Consider the following 18,699-nt stretch of genomic DNA (forward strand, 5'->3'; position numbering starts at 1 on the left):
ATGAGCATTGGAAATATTTACTGTGTGCCTAAAAGCTCGAGGCTAAGGAAGGAAGAAAAACACAAGAAATAAAGTAAGCTATTTCGATTCCTTACATCAATTTCAACATTTCTCTTCCTTTCCAAAACGGCGAGCAAAGTGTTGACTAAAGGCATAAGTAGCGTTCAAGACTTCGAATGTGTGTACAATAAATAGATTACAAATATTCTGTTCAATAATATAATAATATTCTGTTCTTGATTGTTACCATGGCAACCGAATAATGTCAATTGACGTGTCACTCCCAAATTGTAATTGATAATAATTAAGCGTACACCGTAATAATTTTCCTAATGACAATAAATGAAATTATCTATTTATCGTTTTTTCACTTGTGTGTCATATGTTTGAAGCGCCAACAACGGAAGAGTCAAAGTCAAACCATGTCGAGATTTAACAAGGGTCTCCAATTGACGGATTCTAGCACCTTGAGCTCTTCTTCTATAATGTCCTCCCTTTTCACTGGCGTGCATACCATGTCCATAAACAAATCATTTCTGGCAAAGTCGCTGTCCTCCAATTTGATCGCAAGAAACAGACACGCCAATATAAGTCGTCTTAGAGATGACTTTTTCCTGTCCTTGGAACTGTTCAGGTGACGCCATAGAAGACTTTCCGCCAACAAAGCAGTACTTTCGGGGAAATTGGCGGCACACATCCCTTGCAAAAACTCGCCTGCCAACTTGATATCTCGTAAAGTTAGTTCGGGGTGCTTATCGACAAGGCTGTCCATGCTAGCGCGTCGGCGTCCAGGAGCAAAAGAGATCGAATGCTAGAGTTGCTCGTTATTTAAAGCAGCAAATTGCTTTGATTGGACCATTTACTTTTTTGAATATTTATAGAATCGCCGCGTCGCTCGACATAGCAACGAGTTGGCTGTTCTTCCCTTTTGAAAATGAAAATCGACGTCTCTAAGGATAGCTTTCCATTGTCCAAAACCATACCTTTTGATCCCGGCTTTAGGATACTTGTCCTCCTCCTCCGTGAACAGTAAACTTGTTCTCCTCGAAGAGCTCTTTCCTTTAACTTTTACGGCACTCTCACAGGTTTTCTCTAGTGGTTTGTCGGCTTGGCGATCAGGGGGTGGGGCTTTTTGAACTGTTTCCACTTCGTCGGTAGAATTAGAGCCGTCTGATATTTCGTCATGTTCTTGCGAAGATGTAGATTTGTCAGAGAGACGCGCGCGAACATCTTTGTCAAGTTCCGTGCCCTTGTCGCCTTGCAGTTCCTCGAGAAACGCGTGCGCCTTCGTTGCGACGTCGCGAGATCTTTGCTTTTGGTAGTGTACCCTAGCAACTACAGAAGTGTGTTTCTGATCTTCGGAGATTGCGTTTTGCGCAGAACTGCCCAGTTTTAACGAGCTGGCGGTCTCTACTATTTGCCGATAGCGCGTGGGGTGAACGTACTTGCCTGTTGCGTCAAAAACCAATTTGCTCATTGATTCTCCGAGTTTGCTGTGCTGCCTTCCATTTCTTGTTACAAAAACATAATCGCATGTGGGCTTTAGAAGAGGACGAACGTGGTTGATGAAACCTTCAAGCACTTGCATGCTCGTGTCCGTAAGAAACAGCGAGTCGAAGCCGTATTTTCCCGTGGTTTTGAACATTTTCTGGTCGATATATCCACCGTTGGTCTTGGCATTGTTTACCATCTCCACAGTCAAATACTGATAGGTCATTGGCCGGGAGCCTTTCACCTTGATAAACAAATACAGGGCGAGAAATTTAGTGGCAAACGATAAATCCAAAGGCGACACCGCGCGCGGTTTTTCTTTACACGTTTTAAGCACGTTTTCGTAGCGCGGCAAGTAACGCCCGACCGCTTCCAAGAGTTGTTCTAACGATGCCCAATGCCCCTTAGCCTCTAACGTGTCTATGTCGAGTTCGCCGTTCCATTGAATGCGCATCATTTTTGAAACTGTTCGACGCACCTTTTTCAAGTAGATCTCTGTGGTACAAAGACTGCTTATCACCGATTTCGACGCGCCGTTTACTTTTCTGAAGTCCACCATTTCCCCAATTGCGTCGATGTAACCCAGTCGTCCTGCGTGACCAAGCTTCCATTCGTCCTGCAGCATGTCAACAAATTTGAAAAGGAGATTCGGTGAGCACAAACCAAAGTCGATTATGTCAAATGTGAGCTCTTCGTCGTCTTCGCAGCAAAACTTCAAAAACTTTAAACACCTGCTGACTATTTGCTTGGATTGACGCTCGCTTTTGCATCCTCCTCCAGTACCACTTAGCCAGGTGTAGAGTTGCTTGGCAATTACGCTAGAATTATCAAAAGATGGAATGTCTTTTGATGTGCGCAAAATGTTTTCACGGGGCTCTTGTTTAACAGAGACAGTCGACTCGATCTCCTTGGCATCTTTGGTGTCGGGCTTTTCATCGAAAAAATAGAACCATGCATGCTTTTTCTTTACATGTTTTCTGCATCCTCGCTGGGTTGCGAATCCATCGTGACTACAATTTTGAACTGGGCAGTAGAAAAGGCCGTCTGTTTCATCTTCTTCTAAGTGAAGTCTCTTCGGCTTGGGCAAAGCATTTGGCAATTTTGACCAGTTGACTAACTCTTGGCTCTTGCTCATTTTTCGTCAAAGCTAAGACTGCAAATGCGCGTAAACTCCAACGGGCTTACCTTCAGTATACAGCTTTGCTCTCTCGAGACCAATCAATTTGACTAGCCAATCACAATCGTCTATGCAAGATATTTGCCCGAACGTCTTCTCTTGGTTAGACTCGAGACAATTGGACAAGTCCTGGCAAGTTCATGCTTGCACACGACAAGCTTGTGCATGTCCCAATAAACAGACAAGCAGGCTGAACCTGATTTTTGTTTATAAATAAAAAAAAAATGGTTGGCACGTTAATAATACATTGCGCGTTTGCACCATCAATTGTCCGACACCAATCATCCCGACCCCTCCCCTAACTTATTCATCCTGTGACTTTATCTATAAAAACTAATTTGTGCATTCACTGACCCTCAGTTATGCTATACCTAATTACTTTTCAAATCTGGAACAAAAGTTCCTATTTAGTAAGAAAGGAACTTTCAATTAATAGGAATAATGATGGAGTGATAAGTTCCTTTGCAGGATAGATCGGAACTTATTTTTGCAAAAAAGGACCAAAAAATAAAGTTATCGGAACTCCCGTTCTCTTTTAATAAAGGGAACTAGGAACACTTGGTCCTAATTTCCTGATCGCAGAAATTAATTCGGAACTTGAGTTCCCTTTCACTTCTTAAGGGAACAAATCAAGTAGAAAGGAACACATCGAATAGGAACAAATAGTTCCTAATTACAACAACAGGAACATCGCGTTCCTATTGTTGACCAATTTGTTCACTTTAACACCTAAACAGTTCCATTCCATGCAAAGTGTTTGAGGTCTCTTTGCAGCTAAAGGGACTAAAAACAAAAATGCGCGGAACACTCGCGCTTTAAAAACAAGGTTGGCTCTCGTGTCGCATCAACCAAAATTATTTTTTTCGACTCTGAATCACAAAAGCGGTCCACTTTCGAGGTTAATACAACGAATGACTAAAATCTAAGTTAATTTAGGTACAAAATAAAGGGATCATCACTTTTGGGGAATGTATATCACCATTCCCCAAAAATTTTGTTCCTTTTTCTTAAAACGGTTGTGATCGGTTTTCAAAGTCGACAGAATTCGAAACCACAGCTGAAGCAAATTCTTTACACTCTTATCTGACACTCGGAACATTTCGTTGCTCGAAACAAGCGCTCTGTTTTTCGCCAATGGTCTTATTTCTAAGCAATGGCGCTAAACCGGAGGAACAGTCTTAAAGGGAACTGTGTTCCTGTTTTGGTCATTTGGCACAGCTTGTCCTGTTAATTAAAACAACCGTGCCCCCTAAGTCATTAGGAACACTTTAGACCATCAGTTCCAATATTGCTACTGCAAGTACAGCCTTTTTTACCATTCCCGTTGTTGACAATACTTGGATGTTGTTGGGAGGACGGGCTCGACGGAAAAGCGATGAACAATTTCTAGTTATAAAATGTGTTACATAAAATATATCGAAAATAGTGACTTGATATTCTGAGTAACTGTAAGTTTGTCCCCATTGTTCCCGTTAAACCCAGTATACCCGCTCAATCTGAGCATTTCTTTTCACGGGAATCCATTCACCGTGGTTAAAAGTGTCTGGACATGACGGGGATGGCGGATTTGACGAGAAAGCGGGGAACAACTTCCAGTTTAACTGCATGTTATCTTAATATAATTTAATTATTATTTATAATATACTGTTAGATACTTACGGTTATAAAATATGTTATATTAAATAGATTAAAAGTATATCAATAATAGTGAATTTATATTCTGAGTAACTGTAAGTTTGTCCCCGTCGTTCCCGGTAAACCCAGTATACCCGCTCAATCTGAGCTTTTTTTTTCACGGGAATCCATTCTCCGTGGTTAAAAGTGTCTGGATATGACGGGGATGGCGGATTTGACGGGAAAGCAGGGAACAACTTCCAGTTCAGTGGTATGCCATTTCAATTTAATCTTATTATCATGTTTGGTATTGGAATGCTACACAATTCTCCAGGGCACTTATTGCATGTTGTTGATGACACTATTGAAATCAACTAACAGATTCCTTTCTGCATATGAGTGCTATTTTTGAAATCCTGAATGTAGAATTAACAACATGCCTATGGAAAACTATGCGAGGGCTTCGGCTTCTTGACAAACACATTCTTGTCAAAGGAATGCTGCACATCTTTTCATGTATTACATAACCATGTTGACTCTCCTTTAAGTCAACAAAGATTTCTATCAGCGCAATTTTTGGCAAACCCGGTATGTACTATCACGTTTCTTGAAAGTATGAAAGAGTCTGTTTTCCTTTTGTGGTCAAAGGAATGCTACACCTCTTTTCATGTATTACATAACCATGCATTGTCAGTCTACAAGATATTCGGTCCAAAAGAAAAAACTTTAAAGGAACAACAAGCCTTCGCTGAAACAAAAATTTCCCAAGTATTTGGGCATAAATATCGGTTGCAAAACGACGCTGTCATCAGTTCAACACTAGCAGCCATGGCGAGCGGACCTGCGAAGCAGCTCAACAGTAAGGTATGTTGGACTTCTTTGCCGCTTCTTGCAGCTTAGTTTTTTCCCTTGCAGCTAAATTCTAACCAAGATATATTATTTCCACAGAAAATAAGAAGTGCTTTAATCAGTACCATTTTGACAACTGTGAAAGGATGCTCCTTGATCAGCACGAAAATTTCATTCAGTACCGGAGAACGCGAATCGCTTGAGAAGACTTGGAAAGAAATTACAAAGAAGCGAGACGAGTGTGACCAGGCACTGAAGAAAGTACAGGGGATGGCATTTTTTTTCTCGGCCATCGGTTCGAAAGAAGTGAGACCCCGACAAAAAGATCAAGCGAATAATTCACAACAAGGTCCCGTTGAAGAAAAAACCTACCACCCCGCCATTAGTTATTGGCTCGCACTCAAATCAGTGAACGGCATGCAAGTTTCTACAGTCCCCATACACAAGGCTTTGCTGGAAATCGGAGTGGAAGCTGACCCCAAATCTTTACCGTCGTGCGTTCCAGGCAAAGAGGAAAGTTGTGCTTCGCCTTTATGCCAAATTGTGAAAGATCACAACAACTCCTTCACACAAAGAAAGGTAGACGCCTCCTTTCGATATGGAATAGAACTACTTCAAAGCCAGCTGTGCGAAGAACCTGTTGGGTCGCCCACGGGCAGTGAACGCGTTGTGCGCCTTCAAGTGATCTCGCCGGAATTCAGGGCAATATTGACAAAGAAGGCCATACCGGCGTTGGCCCAAGCCGGAAGGGTTTTCGATGTCTTCGGGATAGAAGAGTCTCAAAACGCCGAAATCACTCCAGAACCAAGTCAAGATCTTGCTTCACCAATTGGCATCGCCCTGAACGACGTAGAAAGGGCGATGAGAAAACTTGGCTACGCCCTTTTTCACGGCGAGGTGTATAAAAAGCTAACAGCGGCCAAATACACATACGAGCACTGTAGCTCAGTGAAGAAATTCCTGAGCATCCTTGGCCGCAACCCCAAACTACGAGAGACTGTTTTACACCATACCAGCCAACTCGTTCAAATCATGGGAGACCGCGAAAGCGAGATGTGTGACCAGTTAACGATAAATTACGACCTTGTAGAAGTGCGGGACGGCTGGTGTTACTCAATCCCAAATCGAAAGTTTATCAAAGACGCCATTCAAGACCCAAGCATAGGCAAAATAACACCAAGGGCGTTTGTCGATTATGATCACACAAAGAATTCTGAACCCGGCTATTTCCAGGCCATCCTCGAGAACAGCCTCGACGAAGTAGAAATTTCGCATTTTTGCGAGTACTTCCTACGGCTTCTAAACCACGGAGGAAAGCAGCACAAAGAGAGGGTCCTCTGTCTTATTGGGGAGCCGAACAGTGGCAAGACGTCTCTTTTTACTCCACTTACGGCAATCATTCCGAGGAGGTAATGCCCCAACACTGAAAAGCAAGTAGCATGTACAGTGTCAGCTTTTTATGAAATACAGCAACTAGTAAGAGCTCATTTATTCATAAAACTTGTTTTGTGTTTGTTTATTTGTGTCGTTTCAGGTACATCGCGATGATTTCTAAACAGCATGCATTCAACAAGAGCATGATCGACACAGACACGCAGATCATATTCCTTGACGAGGCCTATGCAAAGATGCTCGATCCAGATGATTGGAAAGTAAATAATAATAATAATTAATAATAATATTTATTATTTATATTGCGCTTTTTTCTATAAAAATAATCAAAAGCGCATTACAATATTATTATAAAGCTAAGTTAAAAATTTACGATATTGTTAAACTATCGTTTTCTTAACTGAGATAATTGCATCTCTCTTTTCATACAGATGCTGACGCAAGGCGGCATTTCAGCATAAGACAAGAAATACAAATCTGCGGTCCCCCTTCAGATACGGTGTCCCATTTTCATTACATGTCAGACTGAGATGGACTTCGGCGCCGACCACAACGATGCTATGGAGGTTCGCCTGCAGAAATTTCATTTCAAAAGGTAAGAAAGCTTAAAAAGCACTCTCGGTCTCGTCCCAAACTAGTTATTGCTCGATACAGCCATCAAGAAACACCTTCACATGGTGTCGAACGTTGACAAAACGAAAAGGAGATGCATGGCTCGGAAGACTTATTGGTATTTTTTAAAGTTTTGTCCCTACTTTTTTTGAAGGTTAAACTCGACCAACGCTGCTGGTGTCCAGGAGTACTTGAAAAGCCATGCAATGGACTGCATCGTGTGGGCCTCTACCAAATCAGTGACTCCAGAAGACGAAGTGCCTCTTAACACCTCAAGAGCGCACGACGGACCACTAGACGAGGACGAAAAGGAGCGCATTCGCTCTGCCTTGCTTGACGATAGCGAGAGTGGGGAAAACGAAGATAATGTCGATGGCTCCCAAGAAGAAGAAGAAGGAGAAGGAGAAGAAGAATCTGACGGAGATTCGGATGCAGAGGATGTGTCACTACGAGCATCTGAGTTCTGGGATAGAAACCTATCACGAATATCGAAGGAGAGAGGAAAAGTGCCCAAGCAGAGCCTAAAGGAAAGACAACTCGCCCTTATCGGAGCGGAAGTTCGAAACGTAATGGAGGAAGCAGAGAGAGATCTACACGATAGAGAGAGCAGATTCCTAGAGGAAACAAGGCGTCGATGGGTGAGTTTGGGAATGATAAGGGAGGAAGATGCCCATCTTCTAGACAAGGTCGGCGGACCATACCATCCTAACATAGAGAGAACACGTGAGGAGTATTTTCTGAGGAAACGGGAAGAAGAGATGCAAGAGCTCGAAGAAAAAGCGAGAAAATTCTACGAAGACGAGTGGGTTCTTCAGAAAGAACAAGAGCTGATAGATCTCCAGAAGCAAGAAGACTCTGCCACTGACCAAGACGTAAAAAAAGCCCTACAATATATGATCGGTGTCGCCGAGGAGGCCCTTAAGTTAAATTTCAAGAAAGTAGAGGTCCCAGGTCTGGCAAAGCTTGTGCTGGAGGAACGGAGACGCAAGTGCGTAGAAATGGGATGGACGTCCACTCAGCAGACGCAATGGATATGCACCATCTGGCAGTCACTCCCTTACCCCTGCGAGGCGTTGCCGCGACGTGACGAAGAGACAGACGAAGAGGACATGTTTATAACGCAGGCGCCTTCCCACACTCAAGACAGTGGCTACAGAGAAACTGTGGAAGAGTTAAATCCTCTCTCGCCCAGCGGAGCAGCGACACCTAGAAGGAGCCCACCTTTCGACCCCGACTTTGTACCCCCAACTCCTAGCTGGGTTGTAAGACCAATTGAAGATTACAGCCTTCCCAGCACATGGGGAGGAATCCCGGTGAACAGCCCCAAACGACCAACGAAAAGAAAGTCACCGGAAATGCAGAGGGCTGGCAAGCGTGGAAAATGTCTGTCGGGTCAGAAAACAATAACAGATTTTTTTTTCTAGTCAGTAGAATCCATTTAAGTGCGTAACTAGTGATTAAACGTTCATTAAGAGTATTGAGTTCACGTTGCATTACAAGAATAAATAGAATATTATTGGAAATCACAAGTGTGTGTGTGGACACCTTTTGTTACTATATAAAATGAAATATGCTATCTGTGTAAAGTAGGGCTTAACCCGTCACCATGGATATAAATACAGTTCTGTTATGATAGCTGTTTGAGCGAAATAAAATGAGCATTGGAAATATTTACTGTGTGCCTAAAAGCTCGAGGCTAAGGAAGGAAGAAAAACACAAGAATTAAAGTAAGCTATTTCGATTCCTTACATCAATTTCAACATTTCTCTTCCTTTCCAAAACGGCGAGCAAAGTGTTGACTAAAGGCATAAGTAGCGTTCAAGACTTCGAATGTGTGTACAATAAATAGATTACAAATATTCTGTTCAATAATATAATAATATTCTGTTCTTAATTGTTACCATGGCAACCGAATAATGTCAATTGACGTGTCACTCCCAAATTGTAATTGATAATAATTAAGCGTACACCGTAATAATTTTCCTAATGACAATAAATGAAATTATCTATTTATCGTTTTTTCACTTGTGTGTCATATGTTTGAAGCGCCAACAACGGAAGAGTCAAAGTCAAACCATGTCGAGATTTAACAAGGGTCTCCAATTGACGGATTCTAGCACCTTGAGCTCTTCTTCTATAATGTCCTCCCTTTTCACTGGCGTGCATACCATGTCCATAAACAAATCATTTCTGGCAAAGTCGCTGTCCTCCAATTTGATCGCAAGAAACAGACACGCCAATATAAGTCGTCTTAGAGATGACTTTTTCCTGTCCTTGGAACTGTTCAGGTGACGCCATAGAAGACTTTCCGCCAACAAAGCAGTACTTTCGGGGAAATTGGCGGCACACATCCCTTGCAAAAACTCGCCTGCCAACTTGATATCTCGTAAAGTTAGTTCGGGGTGCTTATCGACAAGGCTGTCCATGCTAGCGCGTCGGCGTCCAGGAGCAAAAGAGATCGAATGCTAGAGTTGCTCGTTATTTAAAGCAGCAAATTGCTTTGATTGGACCATTTACTTTTTTGAATATTTATAGAATCGCCGCGTCGCTCGACATAGCAACGAGTTGGCTGTTCTTCCCTTTTGAAAATGAAAATCGACGTCTCTAAGGATAGCTTTCCATTGTCCAAAACCATACCTTTTGATCCCGGCTTTAGGATACTTGTCCTCCTCCTCCGTGAACAGTAAACTTGTTCTCCTCGAAGAGCTCTTTCCTTTAACTTTTACGGCACTCTCACAGGTTTTCTCTAGTGGTTTGTCGGCTTGGCGATCAGGGGGTGGGGCTTTTTGAACTGTTTCCACTTCGTCGGTAGAATTAGAGCCGTCTGATATTTCGTCATGTTCTTGCGAAGATGTAGATTTGTCAGAGAGACGCGCGCGAACATCTTTGTCAAGTTCCGTGCCCTTGTCGCCTTGCAGTTCCTCGAGAAACGCGTGCGCCTTCGTTGCGACGTCGCGAGATCTTTGCTTTTGGTAGTGTACCCTAGATACTACAGAAGTGTGTTTCTGATCTTCGGAGATTGCGTTTTGCGCAGAACTGCCCAGTTTTAACGAGCTGGCGGTCTCTACTATTTGCCGATAGCGCGTGGGGTGAACGTACTTGCCTGTTGCGTCAAAAACCAATTTGCTCATTGATTCTCCGAGTTTGCTGTGCTGCCTTCCATTTCTTGTTACAAAAACATAATCGCATGTGAGCTTTAGAAGAGGACGAACGTGGTTGATGAAACCTTCAAGCACTTGCATGCTCGTGTCCGTAAGAAACAGCGAGTCGAAGCCGTATTTTCCCGTGGTTTTGAACATTTTCTGGTCGATATATCCACCGTTGGTCTTGGCATTGTTTACCATCTCCACAGTCAAATACTGATAGGTCATTGGCCGGGAGCCTTTCACCTTGATAAACAAATACAGGGCGAGAAATTTAGTGGCAAACGATAAATCCAAAGGCGACACCGCGCGCGGTTTTTCTTTACACGTTTTAAGCACGTTTTCGTAGCGCGGCAAGTAACGCCCGACCGCTTCCAAGAGTTGTTCTAACGATGCCCAATGCCCCTTAGCCTCTAACGTGTCTATGTCGAGTTCGCCGTTCCATTGAATGCGCATCATTTTTGAAACTGTTCGACGCACCTTTTTCAAGTAGATCTCTGTGGTACAAAGACTGCTTATCACCGATTTCGACGCGCCGTTTACTTTTCTGAAGTCCACCATTTCCCCAATTGCGTCGATGTAACCCAGTCGTCCTGCGTGACCAAGCTTCCATTCGTCCTGCAGCATGTCAACAAATTTGAAAAGGAGATTCGGTGAGCACAAACCAAAGTCGATTATGTCAAATGTGAGCTCTTCGTCGTCTTCGCAGCAAAACTTCAAAAACTTTAAACACCTGCTGACTATTTGCTTGGATTGACGCTCGCTTTTGCATCCTCCTCCAGTACCACTTAGCCAGGTGTAGAGTTGCTTGGCAATTACGCTAGAATTATCAAAAGATGGAATGTCTTTTGATGTGCGCAAAATGTTTTCACGGGGCTCTTGTTTAACAGAGACAGTCGACTCGATCTCCTTGGCATCTTTGGTGTCGGGCTTTTCATCGAAAAAATAGAACCATGCATGCTTTTTCTTTACATGTTTTCTGCATCCTCGCTGGGTTGCGAATCCATCGTGACTACAATTTTGAACTGGGCAGTAGAAAAGGCCGTCTGTTTCATCTTCTTCTAAGTGAAGTCTCTTCGGCTTGGGCAAAGCATTTGGCAATTTTGACCAGTTGACTAACTCTTGGCTCTTGCTCATTTTTCGTCAAAGCTAAGACTGCAAATGCGCGTAAACTCCAACGGGCTTACCTTCAGTATACAACTTTGCTCTCTCGAGACCAATCAATTTGACTAGCCAATCACAATCGTCTATGCAAGATATTTGCCCGAACGTGTTCTCTTGGTTAGACTCGAGACAATTGGACAAGTCCTGGCAAGTTCATGCTTGCACACGACAAGCTTGTGCATGTCCCAATAAACAGACAAGCAGGCTGAACCTGATATTTGTTTATAAATAAAAAAAAAATGGTTGGCACGTTAATAATACATTGCGCGTTTGCACCATCAATTGTCCGACACCAATCATCCCGACCCCTCCCCTAACTTATTCATCCTGTGACTTTATCTATAAAAACTAATTTGTGCATTCACTGACCCTCAGTTATGCTATACCTAATTACTTTTCAAATCTGGAACAAAAGTTCCTATTTAGTAAGAAAGGAACTTTCAATTAATAGGAATAATGATGGAGTGATAAGTTCCTTTGCAGGATAGATCGGAACTTATTTTTGCAAAAAAGGACCAAAAAATAAAGTTATCGGAACTCCCGTTCTCTTTTAGTAAAGGGAACTAGGAACACTTGGTCCTAATTTCCTGATCGCAGAAATTAATTCGGAACTTGAGTTCCCTTTCACTTCTTAAGGGAACAAATCAAGTAGAAAGGAACACATCGAATAGGAACAAATAGTTCCTAATTACAACAACAGGAACATCGCGTTCCTATTGTTGACCAATTTGTTCACTTTAACACCTAAACAGTTCCATTCCATGCAAAGTGTTTGAGGTCTCTTTGCAGCTAAAGGGACTAAAAACAAAAATGCGCGGAACACTCGCGCTTTAAAAACAAGGTTGGCTCTCGTGTCGCATCAACCAAAATTATTTTTTTCGACTCTGAATCACAAAAGCGGTCCACTTTCGAGGTTAATACAACGAATGACTAAAATCTAAGTTAATTTAGGTACAAAATAAAGGGATCATCACTTTTGGGGAATGTATATCACCATTCCCCAAAAATTTTGTTCCTTTTTCTTAAAACGGTTGTGATCGGTTTTCAAAGTCGACAGAATTCGAAACCACAGCTGAAGCAAATTCTTTACACTCTTATCTGACACTCGGAACATTTCGTTGCTCGAAACAAGCGCTCTGTTTTTCGCCAATGGTCTTATTTCTAAGCAATGGCGCTAAACCGGAGGAACAGTCTTAAAGGGAACTGTGTTCCTGTTTTGGTCATTTGGCACAGCTTGTCCTGTTAATTAAAACAACCGTGCCCCCTAAGTCATTAGGAACACTTTAGACCATCAGTTCCAATATTGCTACTGCAAGTACAGCCTTTTTTACCATTCCCGTTGTTGACAATACTTGGATGTTGTTGGGAGGACGGGCTCGACGGAAAAGCGATGAACAATTTCTAGTTATAAAATGTGTTACATAAAATATATCGAAAATAGTGACTTGATATTCTGAGTAACTGTAAGTTTGTCCCCATTGTTCCCGTTAAACCCAGTATACCCGCTCAATCTGAGCATTTCTTTTCACGGGAATCCATTCACCGTGGTTAAAAGTGTCTGGACATGACGGGGATGGCGGATTTGACGAGAAAGCGGGGAACAACTTCCAGTTTAACTGCATGTTATCTTAATATAATTTAATTATTATTTATAATATACTGTTAGATACTTACGGTTATAAAATATGTTATATTAAATAGATTAAAAGTATATCAATAATAGTGAATTTATATTCTGAGTAACTGTAAGTTTGTCCCCGTCGTTCCCGGTAAACCCAGTATACCCGCTCAATCTGAGCTTTTTTTTTCACGGGAATCCATTCTCCGTGGTTAAAAGTGTCTGGATATGACGGGGATGGCGGATTTGACGGGAAAGCAGGGAACAACTTCCAGTTCAGTGGTATGCCATTTCAATTTAATCTTATTATCATGTTTGGTATTGGAATGCTACACAATTCTCCAGGGCACTTATTGCATGTTGTTGATGACACTATTGAAATCAACTAACAGATTCCTTTCTGCATATGAGTGCTATTTTTGAAATCCTGAATGTAGAATTAACAACATGCCTATGGAAAACTATGCGAGGGCTTCGGCTTCTTGACAAACACATTCTTGTCAAAGGAATGCTGCACATCTTTTCATGTATTACATAACCATGTTGACTCTCCTTTAAGTCAACAAAGATTTCTATCAGCGCAATTTTTGGCAAACCCGGTATGTACTATCACGTTTCTTGAAAGTATGAAAGAGTCTGTTTTCCTTTTGTGGTCAAAGGAATGCTACACCTCTTTTCATGTATTACATAACCATGCATTGTCAGTCTACAAGATATTCGGTCCAAAAGAAAAAACTTTAAAGGAACAACAAGCCTTCGCTGAAACAAAAATTTCCCAAGTATTTGGGCATAAATATCGGTTGCAAAACGACGCTGTCATCAGTTCAACACTAGCAGCCATGGCGAGCGGACCTGCGAAGCAGCTCAACAGTAAGGTATGTTGGACTTCTTTGCCGCTTCTTGCAGCTTAGTTTTTTCCCTTGCAGCTAAATTCTAACCAAGATATATTATTTCCACAGAAAATAAGAAGTGCTTTAATCAGTACCATTTTGACAACTGTGAAAGGATGCTCCTTGATCAGCACGAAAATTTCATTCAGTACCGGAGAACGCGAATCGCTTGAGAAGACTTGGAAAGAAATTACAAAGAAGCGAGACGAGTGTGACCAGGCACTGAAGAAAGTACAGGGGATGGCATTTTTTTTCTCGGCCATCGGTTCGAAAGAAGTGAGACCCCGACAAAAAGATCAAGCGAATAATTCACAACAAGGTCCCGTTGAAGAAAAAACCTACCACCCCGCCATTAGTTATTGGCTCGCACTCAAATCAGTGAACGGCATGCAAGTTTCTACAGTCCCCATACACAAGGCTTTGCTGGAAATCGGAGTGGAAGCTGACCCCAAATCTTTACCGTCGTGCGTTCCAGGCAAAGAGGAAAGTTGTGCTTCGCCTTTATGCCAAATTGTGAAAGATCACAACAACTCCTTCACACAAAGAAAGGTAGACGCCTCCTTTCGATATGGAATAGAACTACTTCAAAGCCAGCTGTGCGAAGAACCTGTTGGGTCGCCCACGGGCAGTGAACGCGTTGTGCGCCTTCAAGTGATCTCGCCGGAATTCAGGGCAATATTGACAAAGAAGGCCATACCGGCGTTGGCCCAAGCCGGAAGGGTTTTCGATGTCTTCGGGATAGAAGAGTCTCAAAACGCCGAAATCACTCCAGAACCAAGTCAAGATCTTGCTTCACCAATTGGCATCGCCCTGAACGACGTAGAAAGGGCGATGAGAAAACTTGGCTACGCCCTTTTTCACGGCGAGGTGTATAAAAAGCTAACAGCGGCCAAATACACATACGAGCACTGTAGCTCAGTGAAGAAATTCCTGAGCATCCTTGGCCGCAACCCCAAACTACGAGAGACTGTTTTACACCATACCAGCCAACTCGTTCAAATCATGGGAGACCGCGAAAGCGAGATGTGTGACCAGTTAACGATAAATTACGACCTTGTAGAAGTGCGGGACGGCTGGTGTTACTCAATCCCAAATCGAAAGTTTATCAAAGACGCCATTCAAGACCCAAGCATAGGCAAAATAACACCAAGGGCGTTTGTCGATTATGATCACACAAAGAATTCTGAACCCGGCTATTTCCAGGCCATCCTCGAGAACAGCCTCGACGAAGTAGAAATTTCGCATTTTTGCGAGTACTTCCTACGGCTTCTAAACCACGGAGGAAAGCAGCACAAAGAGAGGGTCCTCTGTCTTATTGGGGAGCCGAACAGTGGCAAGACGTCTCTTTTTACTCCACTTACGGCAATCATTCCGAGGAGGTAATGCCCCAACACTGAAAAGCAAGTAGCATGTATAGTGTCAGCTTTTTATGAAATACAGCAACTAGTAAGAGCTCATTTATTCATAAAACTTGTTTTGTGTTTGTTTATTTGTGTCGTTTCAGGTACATCGCGATGATTTCTAAACAGCATGCATTCAACAAGAGCATGATCGACACAGACACGCAGATCATATTCCTTGACGAGGCCTATGCAAAGATGCTCGATCCAGATGATTGGAAAGTAAATAATAATAATAATTAATAATAATATTTATTATTTATATTGCGCTTTTTTCTATAAAAATAATCAAAAGCGCATTACAATATTATTATAAAGCTAAGTTAAAAATTTACGATATTGTTAAACTATCGTTTTCTTAACTGAGATAATTGCATCTCTCTTTTCATACAGATGCTGACGCAAGGCGGCATTTCAGCATAAGACAAGAAATACAAATCTGCGGTCCCCCTTCAGATACGGTGTCCCATTTTCATTACATGTCAGACTGAGATGGACTTCGGCGCCGACCACAACGATGCTATGGAGGTTCGCCTGCAGAAATTTCATTTCAAAAGGTAAGAAAGCTTAAAAAGCACTCTCGGTCTCGTCCCAAACTAGTTATTGCTCGATACAGCCATCAAGAAACACCTTCACATGGTGTCGAACGTTGACAAAACGAAAAGGAGATGCATGGCTCGGAAGACTTATTGGTATTTTTTAAAGTTTTGTCCCTACTTTTTTTGAAGGTTAAACTCGACCAACGCTGCTGGTGTCCAGGAGTACTTGAAAAGCCATGCAATGGACTGCATCGTGTGGGCCTCTACCAAATCAGTGACTCCAGAAGACGAAGTGCCTCTTAACACCTCAAGAGCGCACGACGGACCACTAGACGAGGACGAAAAGGAGCGCATTCGCTCTGCCTTGCTTGACGATAGCGAGAGTGGGGAAAACGAAGATAATGTCGATGGCTCCCAAGAAGAAGAAGAAGGAGAAGGAGAAGAAGAATCTGACGGAGATTCGGATGCAGAGGATGTGTCACTACGAGCATCTGAGTTCTGGGATAGAAACCTATCACGAATATCGAAGGAGAGAGGAAAAGTGCCCAAGCAGAGCCTAAAGGAAAGACAACTCGCCCTTATCGGAGCGGAAGTTCGAAACGTAATGGAGGAAGCAGAGAGAGATCTACACGATAGAGAGAGCAGATTCCTAGAGGAAACAAGGCGTCGATGGGTGAGTTTGGGAATGATAAGGGAGGAAGATGCCCATCTTCTAGACAAGGTCGGCGGACCATACCATCCTAACATAGAGAGAACACGTGAGGAGTATTTTCTGAGGAAACGGGAAGAAGAGATGCAAGAGCTCGAAGAAAAAGCGAGAAAATTCTACGAAGACGAGTGGGTTCTTCAGAAAGAACAAGAGCTGATAGATCTCCAGAAGCAAGAAGACTCTGCCACTGACCAAGACGTAAAAAAAGCCCTACAATATATGATCGGTGTCGCCGAGGAGGCCCTTAAGTTAAATTTCAAGAAAGTAGAGGTCCCAGGTCTGGCAAAGCTTGTGCTGGAGGAACGGAGACGCAAGTGCGTAGAAATGGGATGGACGTCCACTCAGCAGACGCAATGGATATGCACCATCTGGCAGTCACTCCCTTACCCCTGCGAGGCGTTGCCGCGACGTGACGAAGAGACAGACGAAGAGGACATGTTTATAACGCAGGCGCCTTCCCACACTCAAGACAGTGGCTACAGAGAAACTGTGGAAGAGTTAAATCCTCTCTCGCCCAGCGGAGCAGCGACACCTAGAAGGAGCCCACCTTTCGACCCCGACTTTGTACCCCCAACTCCTAGCTGGGTTGTAAGACCAATTGAAGATTACAGCCTTCCCAGCACATGGGGAGGAATCCCGGTGAACAGCCCCAAACGACCAACGAAAAGAAAGTCACCGGAAATGCAGAGGGCTGGCAAGCGTGGAAAATGTCTGTCGGGTCAGAAAACAATAACAGATTTTTTTTTCTAGTCAGTAGAATCCATTTAAGTGCGTAACTAGTGATTAAACGTTCATTAAGAGTATTGAGTTCACGTTGCATTACAAGAATAAATAGAATATTATTGGAAATCACAAGTGTGTGTGTGGACACCTTTTGTTACTATATAAAATGAAATATGCTATCTGTGTAAAGTAGGGCTTAACCCGTCACCATGGATATAAATACAGTTCTGTTATGATAGCTGTTTGAGCGAAATAAAATGAGCATTGGAAATATTTACTGTGTGCCTAAAAGCTCGAGGCTAAGGAAGGAAGAAAAACACAAGAATTAAAGTAAGCTATTTCGATTCCTTACATCAATTTCAACATTTCTCTTCCTTTCCAAAACGGCGAGCAAAGTGTTGACTAAAGGCATAAGTAGCGTTCAAGACTTCGAATGTGTGTACAATAAATAGATTACAAATATTCTGTTCAATAATATAATAATATTCTGTTCTTGATTGTTACCATGGCAACCGAATAATGTCAATTGACGTGTCACTCCCAAATTGTAATTGATAATAATTAAGCGTACACCGTAATAATTTTCCTAATGACAATAAATGAAATTATCTATTTATCGTTTTTTCACTTGTGTGTCATATGTTTGAAGCGCCAACAACGGAAGAGTCAAAGTCAAACCATGTCGAGATTTAACAAGGGTCTCCAATTGACGGATTCTAGCACCTTGAGCTCTTCTTCTATAATGTCCTCCCTTTTCACTGGCGTGCATACCATGTCCATAAACAAATCATTTCTGGCAAAGTCGCTGTCCTCCAATTTGATCGCAAGAAACAGACACGCCAATATAAGTCGTCTTAGAGATGACTTTTTCCTGTCCTTGGAACTGTTCAGGTGACGCCATAGAAGACTTTCCGCCAACAAAGCAGTACTTTCGGGGAAATTGGCGGCACACATCCCTTGCAAAAACTCGCCTGCCAACTTGATATCTCGTAAAGTTAGTTCGGGGTGCTTATCGACAAGGCTGTCCATGCTAGCGCGTCGGCGTCCAGGAGCAAAAGAGATCGAATGCTAGAGTTGCTCGTTATTTAAAGCAGCAAATTGCTTTGATTGGACCATTTACTTTTTTGAATATTTATAGAATCGCCGCGTCGCTCGACATAGCAACGAGTTGGCTGTTCTTCCCTTTTGAAAATGAAAATCGACGTCTCTAAGGATAGCTTTCCATTGTCCAAAACCATACCTTTTGATCCCGGCTTTAGGATACTTGTCCTCCTCCTCCGTGAACAGTAAACTTGTTCTCCTCGAAGAGCTCTTTCCTTTAACTTTTACGGCACTCTCACAGGTTTTCTCTAGTGGTTTGTCGGCTTGGCGATCAGGG

General features: G+C 42.6%; 3 protein-coding genes across 3 annotated transcripts in view; all 3 read right to left on the bottom strand.

Annotated features, from left to right (window-relative positions):
- Positions 1 to 243: 243 nt before the first annotated feature.
- LOC146459704 (uncharacterized) lies at positions 244 to 2,753 on the bottom strand. The gene has a single exon (XM_085089166.1). The coding sequence runs from the start codon at positions 2,624 to 2,626 to the stop codon at positions 860 to 862; it is 1,767 nt and encodes a 588-aa protein (XP_084945292.1). The 5' UTR covers positions 2,627 to 2,753; the 3' UTR covers positions 244 to 859.
- A 6,281-nt stretch (positions 2,754 to 9,034) lies between these two features.
- Positions 9,035 to 11,470, bottom strand: LOC146459705 (uncharacterized). The gene has a single exon (XM_085089168.1). It carries the CDS (start codon positions 11,413 to 11,415, stop codon positions 9,649 to 9,651), a length of 1,767 nt encoding a protein of 588 aa, XP_084945294.1. The 5' UTR covers positions 11,416 to 11,470; the 3' UTR covers positions 9,035 to 9,648.
- Positions 11,471 to 17,820: 6,350 nt separating this feature from the next.
- The window catches only part of LOC146459706 (uncharacterized), a 2,518-nt gene continuing 1,639 nt past the window's right edge, over positions 17,821 to 18,699 (bottom strand). Inside the window, exon 1 of the mRNA XM_085089167.1 lies at positions 17,821 to 18,699. This exon is cut by the window's right edge and continues 1,639 nt beyond it. Coding sequence (XP_084945293.1) covers positions 18,438 to 18,699 — 262 coding nt within the window. The 3' untranslated portion in view covers positions 17,821 to 18,437.

Source organism: Pavona decussata, unplaced genomic scaffold (assembly GCF_977016875.1).
Source record: "Pavona decussata unplaced genomic scaffold, jaPavDecu1.1 SCAFFOLD_217, whole genome shotgun sequence".
NCBI classification, from domain to species: Eukaryota; Metazoa; Cnidaria; class Anthozoa; order Scleractinia; family Agariciidae; genus Pavona; species Pavona decussata.

Excerpts from the sequence above, each read along its gene's own strand:
- LOC146459704 (XM_085089166.1), bottom strand. The coding sequence starts at position 2,626 with ATGAGCAAGAGCCAAGAGTTAGTCAACTGGTCAAAATTGCCAAATGCT.
- LOC146459705 (XM_085089168.1), bottom strand. The coding sequence starts at position 11,415 with ATGAGCAAGAGCCAAGAGTTAGTCAACTGGTCAAAATTGCCAAATGCT.